The 20,180-nt window shown below is 47.2% G+C and overlaps 1 protein-coding gene across 2 annotated transcripts in view; it reads left to right on the top strand.

The window, feature by feature from the left end:
- LOC120914085 (chemokine-like protein TAFA-1) overlaps positions 1–20,180 on the top strand; it is a 31,441-nt gene that overhangs the window by 8,683 nt on the left and 2,578 nt on the right. For both annotated transcript variants that reach the window (XM_040324551.1, XM_040324552.1), the window contains exons 3-4: positions 14,603–14,743; positions 19,420–19,544. In XM_040324551.1, coding sequence (XP_040180485.1) covers positions 14,603–14,743; positions 19,420–19,544 — 266 coding nt within the window. The remainder of the gene's footprint in view (positions 1–14,602; positions 14,744–19,419; positions 19,545–20,180) is intronic.

The following is a 20,180-nucleotide window of genomic DNA, read 5'->3' as shown; positions in this document are numbered from 1 at the left end:
TACCTTGTTCCAACGCTGGCTTTACACTGCCCTGCTGTCATTAGACACAAGAGGTGGGATTTATGATTTCTCCAATCACAAGAAGGGGGCGGGGATTGCGCCTCTCCAGACAATCCTGGCCAGGACAAGTGCTGTCAGTGAGTAAAGCAGCTATGTGGTGGCCTTTTTTGGGCGCAACAGATAGAGGGGAGGGGGGTGGCTGTGGCAGCTTCATTCCGGGACACTGTATTGTCCTGGAATGAAGGTGCCCGGGACCTGGGACAGACCTGCAAAATGCGGGACTGTCCTGGGCAATCCGGGACACGTGGTCACCCTACCGGGAGCCCCACTTGCCTGGGGGGCTAAGAGAAGGGACACCAAAGCTGTGGCACGCCGCTCACACGACTGCACTGGTTGCTAGAATTGCCGGCCACCCTGCGCCTACCAACCAGTGACATCAGAGGACGCGGCTGCCCCAGCATTCAGAGCGCGCCGCGGCCGCCCCAGCATTCAGAGCGCGCCGCGACCACCCCAGCATTCAGAGTGCACCGCGGCCGGCACCAGCATTCAGAGTGCACCGCGGCCGCCCCCAGCATTCAGAGTGCACCGCGGCCGCCCCCAGCATTCAGAGTGCACCGCGGCCGCCCCCAGCATTCAGAGTGCACCGCGGCCGCCCCCAGCATTCAGAGCGCGCCGCGTCCACCCCAGCATTCAGAGTGCACCGCGGCTGCCCCAGCATTCAGAGTGCACCGCGGCCGCCCCCAGCATTCAGAGCGAGCCGCGACCGCCCCAGCATTCAGAGTGCACTGCGGCCGCCCCTGCATTCAGAGTGCACCGCGGCCGCCCCCAGCATTCAGAGCGAGCCGCGTCCACCCCAGCATTCAGAGTGCACCGCGGCTGCCCCAGCATTCAGAGTGCACCGCGGCCGCCCCCAGCATTCAGAGCGAGCCGCGACCGCCCCCAGCATTCAGAGTGCACTGCGGCCGCCCCTGCATTCAGAGTGCACCGTGGCCGCCCCCAGCATTCAGAGCGAGCCGCGACCGCCCCCAGCATTCAGAGTGCACTGCGGCCGCCCCTGCATTCAGAGTGCACCGTGGCCGCCCCCAGCATTCAGAGCGAGCCGCGACCGCCCCAGCATTCAGAGTGCACTGCGGCCGCCCCAGCATTCAGAGTGCACTGCGGCCGCCCCTGCATTCAGAGTGCGCCACCTCCACAGCTGGAAAACTAGCTCCACCCACCATTGCCATCTTCAGACTCAGCGTGGCTCAGAGGGAGGGGAGCGAGCGGACAGTGGAGCACTTCTGAGAAGAGCTGCTTGACTGAGTTGAGCCTGCCTTGCTGTGAGTGTGAGTGACTGCACTGCATCTGACCTGACCCTCGGCCTTACCTTGTAAGTAATTGAAGTTTTGCAAAAGTAAAACCGCATGTAACATAAATGCAGATAGGAAACACAGGGCCAGATTCAGGTACATTGGGCGTATCTCTGTGGCGGCGTAATGTATCCGATTTACGTTACGCCGCTGCAAGTTTTTCAGGCAAGTGCTTTATTCACAAAGCACTTGCCTGTAAAGTTGCGGCGGCATAGCGTAAATCACCCGGCGGAATTCAAATTCGGCGGGTAGGGGGCGTGTATCATTTAAATGAAGTGTGTCCCAGCGCCGAACGAACGGCGCATGCGCCGTCCGTAAAATATCCCAGTGTGCATTGCTCCAAATGACGTCGCAAGGACGTCATTGGTTTCGACGTGAACGTAAATGACGTCCAGCCCCATTCACGGACGACTTACGCAAACGACGTAACTTTTTAAAATATCGACGCGGGAAGGACAGCCATACTTAACATTGGCTGCGCCTCATATAGCAGGGGCAACTTTACGCCGGGAAAAGCCTAACGTAAACGTCGTAACTGTACTGCGTCGGCCGCGCGTACGTTCGGGAATTCGCGTATCTAGCTAATTTGCATACTCAACGCGGAAATCGACGGAAGCGCCACCTAGCGGGCAAAAAAACAATTGCAGTTTAGATCCGACGGCGTAAGAGACTTACGCCTGTCGGATCTAATGGATATCTATGCGTAACTGATTCTAAGAATCAGTCGCATAGATACGACGGGCCAGATTAGGATTTACGATGGCGTACATGGCGCTGCGCCGTCGTAAGTCCTTTGAGAATCTGGCCCACAATGTACAAGGGCTAGACGGCCACAACACCACTACTAAATACGGAGGGGGGTCATAAAAAAGACCACATTAGAAAAAGGAGATCCAGGTACAACACACTAAAGCCTCATACACACGGTCTGACTTTTTGACAACAAACTTCAAAATTCCCAGGTTTTCAAAAAAATCCGACCGTGTGTACGCTCCATCAGACAAACTTATTCGGTTTTGTTCGCTCTGCAAACAGACAAACTTTTCGGCAACAAAAGTCCTACGGTGTGCACAGAAGTCCATCAGACTTTAGTCCAAAGTACAAACACACATGCTCAGAACCAAGATTAAAATCAACCAACAATAGTAGAAGTTGACCAAAGTGTGGCGGTAAAGAGCAGAAAAGAGTAGAATAACCACGTGATGTTGGGAAAGTTTGCTGAAAAAGTCCTGCCGTGTGTATGCATACCAAGTTCACGGCCAACGCCCTTCAAACAAAAACAACAATTGTGTAAACACACCTTCCCCGTTCTTCACAGTGGCAGTGTCACTGATCGTCTGTTCCCTGATATAGGGAAAGACTATCAGTGACGTCACAAGTCCAGCCCCGCCCCCTACAGTTAGAAACACCCACAAGGTCACACTTAACCCCTACAGCGCCCCCTAATGGTTAACTCCTAAACTGCAATTGTAATTTTCACAGTAATCAATGCATTTTTATAGCACTTTTTGCTGTGAAAATGACAATGGTCCCAAAAATGTGTCAAAATTGTCCGATGTGTCCGCCATAATGTCGCAGTCACGAAAAAAAACGCTGATCGCCGCCATTAGTAGTAAAAAAAAATATTAATAAAATTGCCATAAAACTATCCCCTATTTTGTAAACGCTATAAATTTTGCGCAAACCAATTGTTAAAACGCTTATTGCGATTTTTTTTACCAAAAATACTTAGTAGAATACGTATCGGCCTAAACTGAGGAAAAACATTTTTTTATATCTTTTTTGGGGGATATTTATTATAGCAGAAAGTAAAAAATATTGAATTTTTTTCAAAAATGTCTCTCTAATTCTGTTTATAGCGCAGAAAATAAAAACCGCAGAGGTGATCAAATACCACCAAAAGAAAGCTCCATTTGTGGGAAAAAAAGGACGCCAATTTTATTTGGGAGCCACGTCGCACGACCGCGCAATTGTCAGTTAAAGCGACGCAGTGCCGAATCGCAAAAAGGGGCCTGGTCCTTTACCTGCATATTGGTCCGGGTCTTAAAGCGGAGTTCCACCTAAAAATGGAACTTCCTCTTAACCCACTCCTCTCCCCCTTACATGCCACATTTGGCATGTAAATTTTTTTGGGGGGGGAGTGGGGGCTTCAGGAGAAGGGGACTTCCTGTCCCACTTCCTCCTTCCGCCGAGGGGCTGGAAAGGCGATTAGCTTAATCGCCTTTTCACAGCCCCTCCTTGTAGGCGAGCGGCTGTCCAATCGAAAGCTGTCACTGCCGGGTGCCCACACTAGGAATGAAGACGCTGGAGCCGTGGAGCAGGTAAGTGTCTGTTTATTAAAAGCCAGCAGCTACACTTTTTGTAGCTGCTGACTTTTAATAAACTTAAAAAAAGGCGGGATAACAAGGCCTCAACCGGGTCCTTCCTTAAAGTGGTTGTAAAGTTTTTTTAAAAAATAAAAAAATAAAATGAACCATTACAACCCCTGTAAGGCCTCGTACACACAATCCAAAAATCGCAATTAAAATTTCGTCCGGCGAACGATCTGCCACTTTTCAGATCGTTAGTACGGTGCTTTTGACAGACGATTCTGATTTTTCGTCCAACAAAAGCTGGATGTATAGTCTATAAAAATGTTGTCGTACGTGAACTCAACGTCCGATTTTCGTTTAATTAGTATGGTTTTCGTCCCACAAAAAGCGTAAGAGCAAGACTACGCATGTTTGGAAACGAAAGAATACATACAAAACTATTCAGCACATTATGTCACTTCTGAAGTTGTATTCTGTCGTACGAGACTAGCATGCAACGAAAAACAGACGAACGGTCGTCCGAAAATCTGATGGTGTGTATAGATTACAATGAAGAATCGTGTAGATCAGGGCACAGGTCCCATTTTCCAGCGTGTAGATGTGAGTGGCTTTATCGGGTAACGTGTTCCAATGACACATCATTTATTTCACATTCTGATATTAGCGGAGATGAAAAGGTGTGAAATATGCCTTATTCCCTTATTATACCTGTGTGAGTTATCGCGCTTCGCTTGACAATGCATGAGAAGAGGAATCCTATTTTTGTCACACATTTACAACACGCTTCCTTTGGGAAAAGGTGCAGGTGCTTTTGTTTGTACTGTACATTTTTGGTCCCACCATAGGCTTCAGTGGGAGCCCATGAAAAATACATTGGAATCTCATAGAAAAATAAGGAGCAACAAACGCACGGAAATGCAGATGCACAAGTTGGAATCGAGATGCAGATGAACATTAGAGATTATCTCTCCAAAAACACCTGTTACCTTGAATTCCAAAAATTTGAATTGTAATTGAAATGCAGATTTCTTGTAAAAGCAATGAGCCCATCGTCAGAACTCTGTACAACTTCTCTGAACAAAACACCTACAAGCGACATTTCAAATTTTCTTTAGTGATTTCGAAAATTACAACAGCTGTAGATTGAATAAAAAAAAAAAATAGTAACAACATTAAGTGCTAGTTCACACCAGACGCAGTTCCGTTATTGCACAAAAATGCATGCAGTGTTTTCCATGTATTCCAATGGCTCTAGTTCACACCATGCAGTCAGTTTCCGGCAGGGCTGGACTGGGACAGAAATAAATTTGGCCCTGGACTTCATCCAGACTGGCCCACTTTGACAGATCTCTCCCATGGCAGCTGGGCAACTCCCACCCCCCCCCCCCCATCTTGGCTTGTATACATTGAAGATGCTTAGCAAGTGATCTGAAGGGCATCACATTCAGCGGGTATTGATCAGGTCTCAGCAGGCACTTGCTAAGCATCTTCAGTATTAATAATCTGCAAAGCCCAACAACTTCTAATGCCGCGTACACACGATCATTTTTCAGCATGAAAAAAAAAAACAGTTTTTCAGCATGTCAAAAAAAGCGACATTTTCCCAACTTCATCATTAAAACGACATTGCCCACACACCATCATTTAAAAAAAATGCTCTAGCAAAGCGCGGTGACGTACAACACGTACGACGGCACTATAAAGGGGAAGTTCCATGCGGATGACGCCACCCTTTGGGCTGCTTTAGCTGATTCCGTGTTAGTAAAAGACGATTCACGCTTTTCTGTCTGTTACAGCGTGATGAATGTGCTTACTCCATTATGAACGGTAGTTTTACCAGAACGAGCGCTCCCGTCTCATAACTTGCTTCTGAGCATGCGCAGGTTTTTTACGCCATTTTAGCCCACACACGATCATTTTTTACAACCCTAAAAACGACATTGTTTAAAACGACGTTAAAAAATGCAGCATGTTCAAAAAAAAATTTTGGTCGTTTTTCAGAACCTGAAAAATGATGTGAAGCCCACACACGATCATTTTAACCACTTAACGCCCGCCGCACGACTATTTACGTCCGCAAAATGGCACGGACAGGCAGATGGGCGTATATATACACGTCCTTCCCTTTCCGCGGGTCGGGGGCCTGATCGGGAACCCCCCCCCTGCTGCGTGCATCGGGCGGCTTACCTCGGGGAGCGATCTGGGACGACGGCGCGGCTATTCGTTTATAGCCGCTCCGTCGCCGTATGTAAACACGGCTTCCCCGTGCTTCACTGTGGCGGCGCATCGATCGTGTCATCCCCTTTATAGGGGAGACACAATCGATGACATCAGACCTACAGCCACACCCCCCTACTGTTGTAAACACACACTAGGTGAAGCCTAACACGTTCAGCGCCCCCTGTGTTTAACTCCCAAACTGCAACTGTCATTTTCACAATAAAGAATGCAATTTAAATGCATTTTTTGCTGTGAAAATGACAATGGTCCCAAAAATGTGTCAAAATTGTCCGAAGTGTCCGCCATAATGTCGCAGTCACGAAAAAAATCGCCGCCATTAGTAGTAAAAAAAAAAAAATAATAAAAATGCAATAAAAATATCCCCTATTTTGTAAACGCTATAAATTTTGCGCAAACCAATCGATAAACGCTTATTGCGATTTTTTTTTACCAAAAATAGGTAGAAGAATACGTATCGGCCTAAACTGAGGAAAAAAAATTGTATATATGTTTTTGGGGGATATTTATTACAGCAAAAAGTAAAAAATATTGCATTTTTTTAAAAATTGTCGCTCTATTTTTGTTTATAGCGCAAAAAATAAAAACCGCAGAGGTGATCAAATACCACCAAAAGAAAGCTCTATTTGTGGGGAAAAAAAGCTCGCCAATTTTGTTTGGGAGCCACGTCGCACGACTGCGTAATTGTCTGTTAAAGCGACGCAGTGCCGAATCGCAAAACCTGGCCTGGGCATTTAGCTAAAGGTCCGGGGCTTAAGTGGTTAAATGACGTTTTTGAAAAACAACATTTTTTCATAAATGATCGTGTGTACAAGAGCTTGCTAAAAGTTTTCTACAAGCTACAACCAATGTCCAGAGTTTTTTTTTTCATATCATGAACCCCTTCCTGTCCTGTATAGGAAGACAAGTTTAGCAAGCAGTACCCTCCGTTCTCTACCAGTTTCCCACACATGCTCCTCCAGGGTCCAGCATTGGTGCTCTTCTTGTGAACCCTGGTGGGCATCAAGGCTGTAAGCCCTGTGGCAGTGTCATCAAGCCACCCTGGGCTTACAGGATAATGCTGCAGAGAACATCGCTGACCTCAGTATGTGAGCACTGTTTTCTAGCATTTAGTACTGCCCTTGTTGTTGATGTGACATGAAGGTTGGTGGGAAAATTCCCTGAGCACAGTATGGGACTAGGTGTTCAACCCTCCAGGAAATGTCAGTTTCTATGTTGGATATATTGAGCATGGTGTGGTAGGCAGTAAACACACAGGGATTGATTTAATAAAACTGGAGAGTGAAAAACCTGGTGCAGTAATGCATGGTAGCCAATCAGCTTCCAACTTCAGCTTGTTCAATTAACCACTTTCCTACTGGGCACTACCACCCCCTGTCGCAGTTTTCATCCCAATTGTGCCGTCATGTAATGCTGTACCCAAATTACATTTTTATCATTCATCTGAGACAGATAGAGCTTTAGTTTGGTAGTATTTAATCACCTCTGGGTTTTTTATTTTTCTCTTAACAAATGAAAAAAGACTGAAAAAAATGTTTTTCTTAGTTTCTGTCATCAAATGTAATTTTGTAAATTAGAAATTTTTCTCCTTCACTGATGTGCGCTGATGAGGCTGTACTGATGGGCACTGATGAGGAGACACTGATAGGCGGCACTGATAGGCATTACTGATAGGCAGCGTTGATAGGCACTGACATGCATTATTGTTGGGCACTGATTGGCAGCACTGCATACCTCCCAACTTTCTGAGATGGGAATGAGGGACACCTATCAGCAAAAATATGCAGGCATAGGACACACCCCTTGCCACGCCCCCTTAAAGGAGAATTGTACAAAAAAATAAGATTGGTTAAACCCACAAGTGCTTTTTTTACCACTACTATTCCTTTATATTGGCTTTTGGAATTTACAAATGCAGCAATTTAGAAATCAGATGAAAGGTTTAGCGCTGGGAAACACTTTTGATAGATAAAAAGTGCATTTTATATACATCTATATAGATCAGACCAAAATGAGGGACAAATGAGGAGAATGAGGGACAGAGGGACATTGCTCCAAATCAGGGACAGTCCCTCGAAATCAGGGACAGTTGGGAGGTATGGCACTGGTGGACACTGTTAGAGCCGCACTGATCATCAGGCCACTGATGATCAGTGCCCTGGTTATCAGTGTAGATGTAGGGTTGCCACCTGTCCAGGACAGTCCAGGTTTTGAATTATGTGTCCGTGTTTCATTCTTCCTCAAACCCTGACACATTATTTCGACTGGGTTGTGGTTCCCCAAGTAACTGAGATAGTCACACAAAAATCTGTTGCCATCTGGGAGCTGCAGGCCGCGGTCTGGGGGCAGGTTTGGCATCAATGGGACACTAGGGGGGCAAGCGCGATGATGTCAGCAAGGGCAATTTGGTCACATCCACTGTTTTCCTGCAGCACGCTGCATTACCACTCTCCTTGGGGCACCCAAAGATGTACCAGGTTTTTTATAATCCTATAGTGTATACTACGAAAGAGAATGTGCCCTGTGCCGCTAAAGTGTTCAGGTTTTTTTTTAACAAAAGGTGGCAACCCTATATAGATGTGCTCTGTGTGGATTTGCCAGTTATCGCCTCTCTTCTTCTTACTTGCTGTCAGCGTGAGGAAAGGATTGCCGATAACCAACCGGCAAATCCTGTTTACATTGTGATCAGCTGTGATTGGACACAGCTGATCACGCGGTAAAAAGCCGTGATTGGCTCTTTACCCTGACCTGTGATCAGCTGCATCTGAAGGACACATCAATCACAGATAAGTGCCGATGCGTGCCACAGGGGGCGCACAAGCACAGGAGGACGTCATATGACGGCCTTCCGGCAAAGATTGACCACACTATAGCTGTCATTCAGCTATAGCACGGTCGTGAACAAGTTAGGTTTTGACAATAAAAAAGAAACTGGAAGCTGGTTTCTATGCAGAGCAAGAACAATGTATTAACACAGTCGGTTAACAGCACAAATAGGCCCGGTGGGGAGACTCACCCGTCTGGTGCCACTTACATATGTGCAGCAGAGAGACAGTGGTTAGAAGACTCAGGGATGCTGACAACATCTGTCACAAGGAATGGAGTGTGGCATGGCCGGTCCAACACAAAAAAGGAACTTCCTGAGAAGGTAGACGTAGTCCATACTCTCTCCCTACTCCACCAGATCCTCTCCCTATCGCTTGCACTGTCCCTGTCAGATTGAAAATCTGTCCTTACGCTGTCCACTTACATAAAGTGCACCAAATCTAGGGGTCAGAATCTTAAATAGACTCTGCTTGACCCAACATGGCTACCTGGATCACATGGAGCATGTGCATCCAATGGGATCACTGCCCCGGGTGACCGAGGAAATCCTAGAGAAACCCAGCTTCTCTTAACATACTCTCCCATCTGCATTGCCGCTGTGGTTGAGCGCCACCTGCAGTGGAGAATGCAGACTGCACTTGCCTACACTTCAGAAAAGATATGCTATATTGTCAAAAGTATTGGGACACCTGCCTTTACACGCACATGAACTTTAATGGCATCCCAGTCTTAGTCCGCAGGGTTCAATATGGAGTTGGCCCACCCTTTGTAGCTATAACAGCTTCAACTCTTCTGGGAATGCCGTCCACAAGGTTTAGGAGTGTCTATGGGAATGTTTGACCATTCTTCCAGAAGAGTATTTGTGAGGTCAGGATGTTGGACGAGAAGGCCTGGCTTGCAGTCTCCGCTCGAATTCACCCAAAATGTTTTCTCTCATGTTGAGGTTAGGACAGTGCAGACCAGTCAAATTCTTCCATCCCAAACTCGCTCATCCATATCTTTATGGACCTTGCTTTGTGCACTGGTCCAAAACATTTGGTGGAGGGGGGATCATGGTGTGGGGTTGTTTTTCAGGGGTTGGGCTTGGCCCCTTAGTTCCAGTGAAGGGAACTCTTAAGGCGTCAGCATACCAAGACATTTTTGACAATTTCATGCTCCCAACTTTGTGTGAACAGTTTGGGGATGGCCCCTTTCTTGTTCCAACATGACTGTCCACCAGTGCACAAAGCAAGGTCCATAAAGACATAAATGAGTGCGTTTGGGTGGAGAGACTTGACTGGCCTGCACAGAGTTCTGACCTCAACCTGATCAAACACCTTTGGTATGAATTAGTGTGGAGAATGCAAACCAGGCCTTCTCGTCCAACATCAGTGTCTGACCTGACGAATACGCTTCTGGAAGAATGGTCAAACATTCCCAGCGACACACTCCTAAACCTTGTGGACAGCCTGCCCAGAAGCGCTGAAGCCATTATAGCGGCAAAGGGTGGGCCAACTCAATATTGAACCCTACAGACTAAGACTGAAAATTTCATGTGCGTGTAAAGGCAGGTGTCCCAATACTTTTGACAATAGAGTGTATCTCCTTATTTGAGATAGTAAATATGTCTACTGCAAGTAGAATGAGATCTTTCTTTGGAGTAAGGCAGGATTCACACTATTGCGAATTAGATGCAGGCTTTTTCCGCATCCAATTCACACAGCAGGAGATTGTGACCGGCTCTCTATGGAGCCGGTTCACACATCTCTGCAGTGGCTCCAGTGCGAATTGCACAGGAGTCCTGTGCGTCTTTTGGTCCTTTTCAGGCCCAAAATTCGGCTGAAATCAGACCTGAAACGGTGAATGAAGATGCACCGGACTCCTGCTGTGAGCTGCTGCGATCTCTAGTGTGAACCCAGCCTGACTGCATTAAAGTCTGTATTTAGCTGTCAGAGTAAAGCTCAAGAGGCTTCAAGAAAGCTGCTTAAGGGCCCATTTAGGGTAGGGTGACCAGACATCCCCAGTTTCAGGGGACAGTCCCCTGATTGAGGACCAAGTCTGTCCCTGGTTTTGTCCCCAGATTGGATTTAATAGGGGGCAGGGGCAATTTCAAAGTCCAGTGCAGAATAAAAATAAAAACAATTGAATTACGCACCCCTGCTCCGCCGTGCCTACTAGCATAGGAGGTTGTATTTTTTCCATTATCCGAGCCCCTTTCTGATGATCATGTGCTGGTCGGAGCGGAGGGAATATTTATTCAGTTTCGGGGTGCATGCCCATTCAGCTCCTCTTGCATGTTATCCCTGGCGGAGGGATCTTCCTCCGCTCCCCATGCAGTAGTAGCCGGGGCCCGAAGAGTAAGGCTGCATTCACACCTCGACATACAAAATCGCGGCGTTTTGTCCCGCGAATTGCGGCAACAAATATCAGCGTTTTGTACCGCGATTTGCGGCGACAAAACGCAGCGATTGTGAATGCAGCCTTCACCCCCCTCTATGGAGATGGTTCACATCTCCTATGCCGAACGCACAGCAGTGCAGAGATGGGAACAGACACTATATTTATTATGGGGAAGTTTTAGCATGTGTTAACATTAGGGTTGTCCCGATACCACTTTTTTTTAATCAGCCCTGTTGGGGGCTTTGGTGAGATATCAGGGGTCTTAACAGACCTCTGACATCTCCCCTTTAAGACAGAGAAAGGGACTAGGGACACATGTTCCCCAGTCCCTTTCTCAGCTGCACTGGAAATGAATGGACAGGAGACAGTTTACAATGCTCAGTCATATGAATGGACAGAGTCAGTGATCACTGACTCTGTCCATTCAGAAAAGGTAGGAGCCGGGTTTAGCGACATGGAGGGGGGGACAAGGATCACAGAGGGGGGAAGCAGCGGCACGGAGGGGGGACACAGATCAACGAGGGGTGAAGCAGCGGCACGGAGGGGGGACACAGATCAAGGAGGGGGGAAACAGCGGCACGGAGGGGGGACACAGATCAAAGAGGGGGGAAGCAGCGGCACGGAGGGGGGACACAGATCAAGGAGGGGGGAAGCAGCGGCACGGAGGGGGAGAGCAAAACAGAGGACGGCAGCAGCACGGAGGGAGAGAACAGAGGACGGCAGCGGCACGGAGGGGGAGAGCAAAACAGAGGACGGCTGCGGCACGGAGGGGGAGAACAAAGGGCGGCAGCGGCACGGAGGGGGGGAACAGAGGACGGCAGCGGCACGGAGGGGGGGGGGAACAGAGGACGGCAGTGGCACGGAGGGGGGAAAAGAGGACGACAGCGGCACGGAGGGGGAGAGCAGAACGGCAGCGGCACGGAGGGGGGACACAGGAGCATGGAAGGAGAGTCAGGTATCGGTAAAGTATCGGAGCATTTTCCCGGAGTACAAGTACTCGGGGAAATTCTTGGTATCGGTCCCGATACCGATACTAGTATCGGTATCGGGACAACCCTAGTTAACATGCAACAGTGTAAATGGGCACTAAAGCTTTTTTTTTTTTTTCTAAAATGCTTGTTAAATGTGACATTTGTGTAGCCAGGTGCTTGGCTAAGATTGGAGAGTGAAAGAATACTGGCTGTAGCTGCTGACCTGCATTGCTGAACTGGATAACAGCTTTATCAGTAAGAGAAGGGAACTCCTGAGCTGGAAGCATACAATAGACTGAGTCAGGCAGCACTGAACTGTGGGAACTTTAGTTCAAAGGAGAGAGACTCTACTGTAACCGAGAGCTTTTGGACTGCATTTCCCAGAGGGAGATTGCCAGGAGGGGGGAGAGCTTCTAGGGCTGTACAGAACACAGCTTCCTCTTGCCATGAGGGAGACCTGAGGGTGCACATTGATGTCTAGTGTGCGTCCTTACTGCTGCATAAAGCAGCCTAAACAGGATCCGGAGTACTGAATCCAAATATGCAGAGAATGGATTAATTACTGTGTGTGACTGGATGGTGAGCTGCAATATCACTAAGACTGGTAGCTGCTGTGTGGATTTACTAACTGCTGCTAGAGAGAATGAGCCCTTTAGGAACTGACCATATAGCCATTTACAGTGGAACCTTGGATTACAAGCATAATCCGTTTCAGGAGAATGCTCGTAATCCAAAGCACTCGCATATCAAAGTGAGTTTCCCCACAGAAGTCAATGGAAACAAAAATAATTTGCTCCGCATTGACTTCTATTGCATGCAATACCGCATGTGGCCCGAGGTGGGGCCCCGAAGAGCCTCGGAAATACTCGGGGACAGCTCTGCTGAACTCAGAAACTCTCTGAAAGGCTCGGAAACTAAGTATTTCCGAGTATTTATGAACTTCTCCGAACGACTCCGGCGAATGGCTCCGATCAGCTCCGCTCGGCTCCCGTGCCCCCGCACCTCTGGCCAAATGTGGTACTGCACAACGCTGTGGCTTGAATCCTGCTTGTTTTGCGAGACAAAGGCTCATATTGCGAAACGCTCATTAACTGCATTACTCACAATCTGAGGTTTCACTGTAGTAGTCTTATTGCTGCCTTATTGCTGCCTGCAGGCTTGACTGGGACTATTCTCATGTGCACCAATGGTACCATTGGTCCCCAACGTTAGCCAGCTGAAGAGTTATGGCTAAAGCAGCTGCTACACATAGACCTTCACCTTTTGCTTATGCTAAGTGGTACATCTCAGGGGACATTACATCATATTCTAGCCATTCTCCAAGAGTGCACTCTAGACTAGTTATGGTATTGTTGTTCACATAGCACTTCATGCTTATATGCACTATTTATTGCCTATGTATGTGTTGATTCCATTTTAGAGGTACAGAACTCCATTCTAAATTACCTTAGCATAGTTATTATACTGTCTAGTGGACTGTGTCTGAACCTACCTTCTGTGTGCTCATTGATGCTCAAACCACCATGTATTCTAACCTGTACCACTACATTGAGTTGATTTATCAATTAACAGTCTTGTGTCTATGTCATTGTACCAATTCACAGGCATCTCATGTACTTGCAGTGACTTTCATTCAACCAGGTGTGTCAGAGGGGTTGAGGGTGTTTTTGGAGTCAAGGTGCAGAACAGAGAACCCAAATTACTAAGCAGGGCAACACTATTTAGGAAAAGAGTATTACAAGTCAAGAATTAAAGGGGTTGTAAAGGTACAATTGTTTTTCCCTAATTAGCTTCCTTTACCTTAGTGCAGTCCTCCTTCACTTACCTCATCCTTCAATTTTGCTTTTAAATGTCTTTATTTTCTTCTGAGAAATCCTCACTTCCTGTTCTTCTGTCTGTAACTCCACACAGTAATGCGAGGCTTTCTCCCTGGTGTGGAGTGTCATGCTCGCCCCCTCCCTTGGGCTACAGGAGAGTCAAGACGCTTTATACGTTGCAGATAGAGAAAAGAGCTGTGTGTTAGTGGGCGTCTTGACTCTCCTGTAGTCCAAGGGAGGGGGCGAGCACGACACTCCACACCAGGGAGAAAGCCTCGCATTACTGTGTGGAGTTACAGACAGAAGAACAGGAAGTGAGGATTTCTCAGAAGGATATTTAAAAGCAAAATGGAAGGATGAGGTAAGTGAAGGAGGACTAGGTTATGAAGGTTATGAACAGGCCAAGCATGTCTCCAGACCTAAACCCTATTGAGCATCTGTGGGGAATCCTCAAACAGAAGGTCTCCAACATCCACCAGCTCTGTGATGTTGTCATGGAGGAGTGGAAGAGGACTCCAGTGGCAACCTGTGAAGCTCTGGGCTCAATTTGGACATTTTCACTTAGGGGTGTACTCACTTTGTTGCCAGAGATCTGGACATTAATGGCTGTGTTAAGTTATTTTGAGGGGACAGCAGATTTGCCTTTTTTTTTTAAATGGGCTAACGTGGAAGTATGGCGTTTGACAGGGCAGCTTTTTATTTCTCTACAGCCGGTGGCACCTGTCGGGTGGTGTCTGCCCATCGCTGCTGCAACAGGAACCGCATTGAGGAGCGCTCACAGACAGTGCAATGTTCCTGCCTGCCTGGGAAGGTGGCCGGGACAACCAGGGACAAACCATCATGTGTAGACGGTAAGTTGTGTATTGATAATACATTTTCTGTGCTGGTGATAAGTGGCCAATTGAGGGTAATAATAAAATAAAAAAGCTGCTCTGCATGTAGGCTGGGCCAGCCGATTGGTACTCGAGATGGAGTAAATAGAACCACACCATACAAAAAAAGTTACTTTAAAATCTTACAAAAGGTACTTAAAGGGGTTTTAAAGGTAAAAAATGTTTTTCCTAAATAGCTTCCTTTACCTTAGTGCAATCCTTACCTAATCCTTCCATTTTGCTTTTAAATGTCCTTATTTCTTCTGAGAAATCCTCACTTCCTGTTCTTCTGTCTGTAACTACACACAGTAATGCAAGGCTTTTTCCCTGGTGTGAAGAAAGCCTCTTGAGGGAGGAGGGGGCGAGCAGGAGTGTCAGAATGCCCACTAACACACAGCTCCTTTCTCTATCCACTATACTGAGGATCATGGGAAATGTAGTTCCAAAACATCTGGGGTGCCAAGGTTCGCCATCACTGCCCTAGGGTTCCCAGGTGGCGTAGTGTCCCTGCACTGCCCCGCCTCAGCTGCAACCTCTCCCTTGCACTGTCCCTAGCCAGCGATGATCCTATCCCTACACTATCCACTTTGCAAATGTTCGCCAACCGTAGCCGGAGAGTGCTATTTTTTTTGCATTGCCCTCACTAAAGAGGGTCGTGGAGATCAGCCTCCAATTGGACCGCTGCTCCCCTGATGACACCTATAAAGGCTTCAGAGGAACAAAGCTCCTCTCAACCCCCATTCCTCTCTGCACAGTGGCCAGCTGAACAGCGCTACCTACAGCGGGAAGAATAGACTGCACCTGCCTACATCTAGATTTTTTTCTGTGACACTGGCATATTCTGCATTTTCCAAAAGGAACGAACCAAAGAAAAAGCCTCCCTTTGGGCATTGCTTTTTATATATTTTTACTAATCCGTAAGCGGTTTTACCCTCCTCTTATACTCAACACCGCAAAGTCACAATTGTACATTTTACAGCCTGAAGTGCACAAGTCATGATAGAGATGTGGGCTGCCATTGCTGGCCTTCATATTCCAATTGTAGTTGCCTTACTAATGCTGGCATCAATACTTCTGAGAAACTGACCTGGGAAAATGCTAGCACTTTCAGAAGCAGAATCAAAAATGTAGTCTCACAATTTTCTTTAATGACAGGTGTGCCCGACCTTTTAAAGAGCGAGGGCCACTTAAGTGACTTGGTAACTGATCGCGGGCTACAATCAGCGGAGGGTCGGATGGCAGGTCTGTGTCCGCTCTGCATATGCAGATCGGATCAGATTGGAGGTAGAACAGTCGGGTTTCATCAGCCATTCCTTGGAGGTGAATTAACCACTTGACCACCGGGCCTATTCTGGCACTTCTCTCCTTCATGTGAAAATCACAATTTTTTTGCTAGAAAATTAATCAGAACCCCCAAACATTATATATTTTTTTTTAGCAGACATCCTAGGGAATAAAATGGCGGTCATTGCAATACTTTTTGTCACACCGTATTCGCGTAGCGATCTTACAAGCGCACTTTTTTTGGATAAAAATCACTTTTTTGAATTAAAAAATAAGACAACAATACATTTTGCCCAATTTTTTTATATATTGTGAAAGATAATGTTACGCCAAGTAAAATGATACCCAACATGTCACGCTTAAAAATTGCGCCCGCTCGTGGCATGGCGTCAAACTTTTACCCTTAAAAATCTCGATAGGCGACGTTTAAAAAATTCTACAGGTTGCATTTTTTGAGTTGCAGAGTAGGTCTAGGGCTAGAATTATTGCTCTCGCTCTAACGATCGCGGCGATACCTCACTTGTGTGGTTTGAATACCGTTTTCATATGCGGGCGCTACTCGCGTATGCGTTTGCTTCTGCGCGCGAGCTCGTCGGGATGGGGCGCTTTAAAATTTTTTTTGTTTGTTTTCTTATTTATTTTTATTTAGTTTTATAATTTTTTACACTGAAATAAAAAAAAAAAAAAAATTGATCACTTTTATTCCTATTACAAGGAATGTAAACATCCCTTGTAATAGAAAAAAGCATGACAGGTCCTCTTAAATATGAGATCTGGGGTCAAAAAGACCTCAGATCTCATATTTAAACTTAAATGCAATAAAAAAATAAAAATAAAAAAATAAAAATGTCATTTTTTCAAATGACAAAAAAAAAAATGTTTCTTTAAGAGGCTGGGCGGGACTGACGTTTTGACGTCACTTCCGCCCAGCAGAGCTATGAGGACGGGTGAAGGAGATTTCTCCTTCAGTCCCGTCCCCGCTCAGCTGCCGGACACATCGGATCTCCTCCGCCGCTACCGACGGCTCCGGTAAGCGGCGGAGGGCGCGGGAGAGCGGCGGGAGGGGGCCCTCTCCCGCCACCGATAACGGCGATCTCGCGGCGAATCCGCCGCGGAGACCGCCGTTATCGTGTACACCACCGCCCCCTGAAAAGATGAATATATCGGTTGTGGCAGCAGCTGCTGCCGTTATCGAGATATTCAACTTTAAAAACAGGACGTCTTTTTGACATGGGGCGGTGGTCAAGTGGTTAAGGGTCCAATTGGGTCGGACTGACCGTGTGAAAGAGACCCATGGCTGCTTTCACACAGATGTGCTGCGGTATACCCACACCCATAGGCGTGCCCAGGCACACCCTAATCACACCCTAATCACCTGTGCAGAACAGATTCCCCCTACTGACCTGGCTCCCCTTCCTTCCCCCCCACAGCACTGCTGGCTTCCCTCCTCTCCCACCGGTTGTTGCTGTGAATGTTTTAGGATGAAGGGGCCAGTAAATATGCCATTTACCAGCCCCTTCCCTTTCTAAATGAACATCGTGAGTGATCGGTAGAGTGTGTTTGAGCTTTGGGTTGCACACCCTAATGCCAAAGGCTGCGCACACCTATGCCCACACCGCGGGTGCAACGCAGTGTACCTTTGGCTTTTCTGCACTTTGCAATAGAATTCTATTATATTCTGCAGGTTTGGTGCACTTTCAGAAAGCTCACCAAACTTGCAGGTAATAACAGAAGTGTATGGCTCAGTGCAGGTAACCCGCAGGTGCACTGCTCTGCATCTGCGGATTCGTTTGAAAGCAGCCCAATAACCACTGCAGAACAGATATGCCCATATATACACTGCTTTTAGTAATAAACTGACCTTTAATAACAGTATTCCATTCTATCCCAGAGCAGGAGGTCGCGGGTCACATCAGAGGGCTCCGCGGGCCACATGTGGCCCCCCGGGCCACTGGTTGGGCACCCCTGCCTTAAAGTGTTTGTAAACTCTAAATCTATTTTTAAGCAAGTTTGGCATCATATCTTACTGTATACAGCAGTGTTTCTCAACCAGGGGGGCATTTGGGTTCCTCCGGGTTGCCATGAACACAGGATAGGGTGACCAGACATCCCCAGTTTCAGGAAACAGTCCCCTGATTGAGGACACTGTCCCCGGACCAAGTCTGTCCCTGGTTTTGTCCCCAGATTGGATTTAATAGGGGGCAGGGGCAATTTCAAAGACAGTCAGTGCAGAATTAAAATTAAAAAAATTGAATTACACCCCCCCCCGCTCCGCAGTGCCTACTAGCATAGGGGGGTTGCATTTTTCCCTTTATCTGTGCTCCTTTCTGATGATCATGTGCTGGTCGGAGCGGAGGAAATATTTCTTCAGTTTCGGGCGCATGCCCATTCAGCTCCACTCTCATGTTCTTCTGCCTTGGCTCAAATCCTGGCCAGCCACCTGCCTATCTCCTTGCCTTCCCTGGCAAAGTGATCTTCCTCCGCTCCCCATCCAGTAGTAGCCGAGACCCGGAGAGTAAGACTTGAGAGGCTGTGAGGCGGGCGGCGACGGGCAGAGAGTCGCTGATTGTTGCCATTACTAGTAAAGAAAATATATGTCCCCGGATTTCATTTTAAATAACTGGTCACCTTAGCACAGGACCAAGCTTGCCCTGGACCATTGTCATGAGTTGCCATGGTGCAGGTGGGCTAGCTGGCAGCCAGCACTATTACAACCAGTGAAACGCTAGGGCAGGACCAGGAAGCACAGCATAATTAATTGCCAGGGTGTTAGCAACTGGCCCACCTGCAACAGATGATGCTGATCCAGGGCAGGTGGCACGCATGGCCACTGTATGATTGGAGGAATTTTTGATGGTGGGGTGGTCTGTGGTGATGGGAAGTCTGTGGTGATGGGGAGACGGATGTGATGGGGAGACGGATCTGATGGGGAGACGGATGTGATGGGGAGACTGATGTGATGGAGAGCCCACATGTCTATAGGGGCCTTTAACATGAAGAAGGAGGCCTCTGATATGATGGGGGACCTTTGACTTGAAGGGGAGCATCTTATGTGCAATTTATTTCATCAAGATGGTTGTGTGCATTGTCCCGGGCTCAGGTTTCCCATTGACAAGTAACATTTATGTTTTGTTACATTAGACTGGGGTGCCCCTAAAGTTTTTTAAATGTGCTACGACTGAAGAAAGGTTGATCAACACCGATATACAGTTTTTTAAGGAAATCACTAAGTGAATCTGTTGCAAGGCGTCTTACCTTGAGATCTTGTCAGTAACTTAATCAGAGATCTTTTATGAAAACATAGAAAAGGAAGCACTCCTGAATGTTATAAGGAAATCGATTCATCCAAATAATCCCAGATCTTTTTTCAGCTTCCATCGTAATGGGGAAATGGTGGTGCGACATGGAGCCCTGCCTGCAGGAGGAAGAATGTCAAACGCTGCCTGATAACTCCGGATGGATCTGTTTCCAGGGAGGGCGCATCAAAACCACTAAGGTTAGCGTGATCTTCCAACAAATCAAAACTGGCCCTCACCCCTCGGCTGTCATATTCCATAACGTTAATATTTCCAGCTACTGTTATCTCCTGTGTCAGAGAGCTTGTCAGAAGTGAGACACAGAGTACCAGAGAGAAACAGCACTTAGAGCTTTGGAGAGAGATAAGTAAACACTATGGGCTAGATTTAGGTAGACTTACGACGGGCGTATCAGTAGATACGCCGTCGTAAGTCCGAATCCCTGCCGTCGTATATTTAAGCGTATTCTCAAACTGAGATACGCTTAAATATTGCTAAGATACAACCGGCGTAAGTCTCCTACGCCGTCATATCTTAGCTGCCTATTTACGCTGTCCGCTAGGGGCGTGTACGCTGATTTACGCCTAGAATATGTAAATCAGCTAGATACGCCTATTCACGAACGTACACCCGGCCGTCGCAGTAAAGATACGCCGTTTACGTAAGGTGTTTTCAGGCGTAAAGATAAACCACCAAAAAGATGGCGCAGCCAATGTTAAGTATGGACGTCGGGACCGTGTCAAATTTTTCACGTTTTACGTCGTTTGCGTAAGTAGTCCGTGAATGGGGCTGGGCGTAAGTTACATTCACGTCGAAACCAATGAGTCTTTGCGGCT

This window comes from Rana temporaria, chromosome 9, assembly GCF_905171775.1.
Source record: "Rana temporaria chromosome 9, aRanTem1.1, whole genome shotgun sequence".
Classification (NCBI taxonomy): Eukaryota; Metazoa; Chordata; class Amphibia; order Anura; family Ranidae; genus Rana; species Rana temporaria.
Note: the sequence above shows the minus strand (reverse complement) of the source record. Positions and strands in the feature narration are given on the sequence as shown.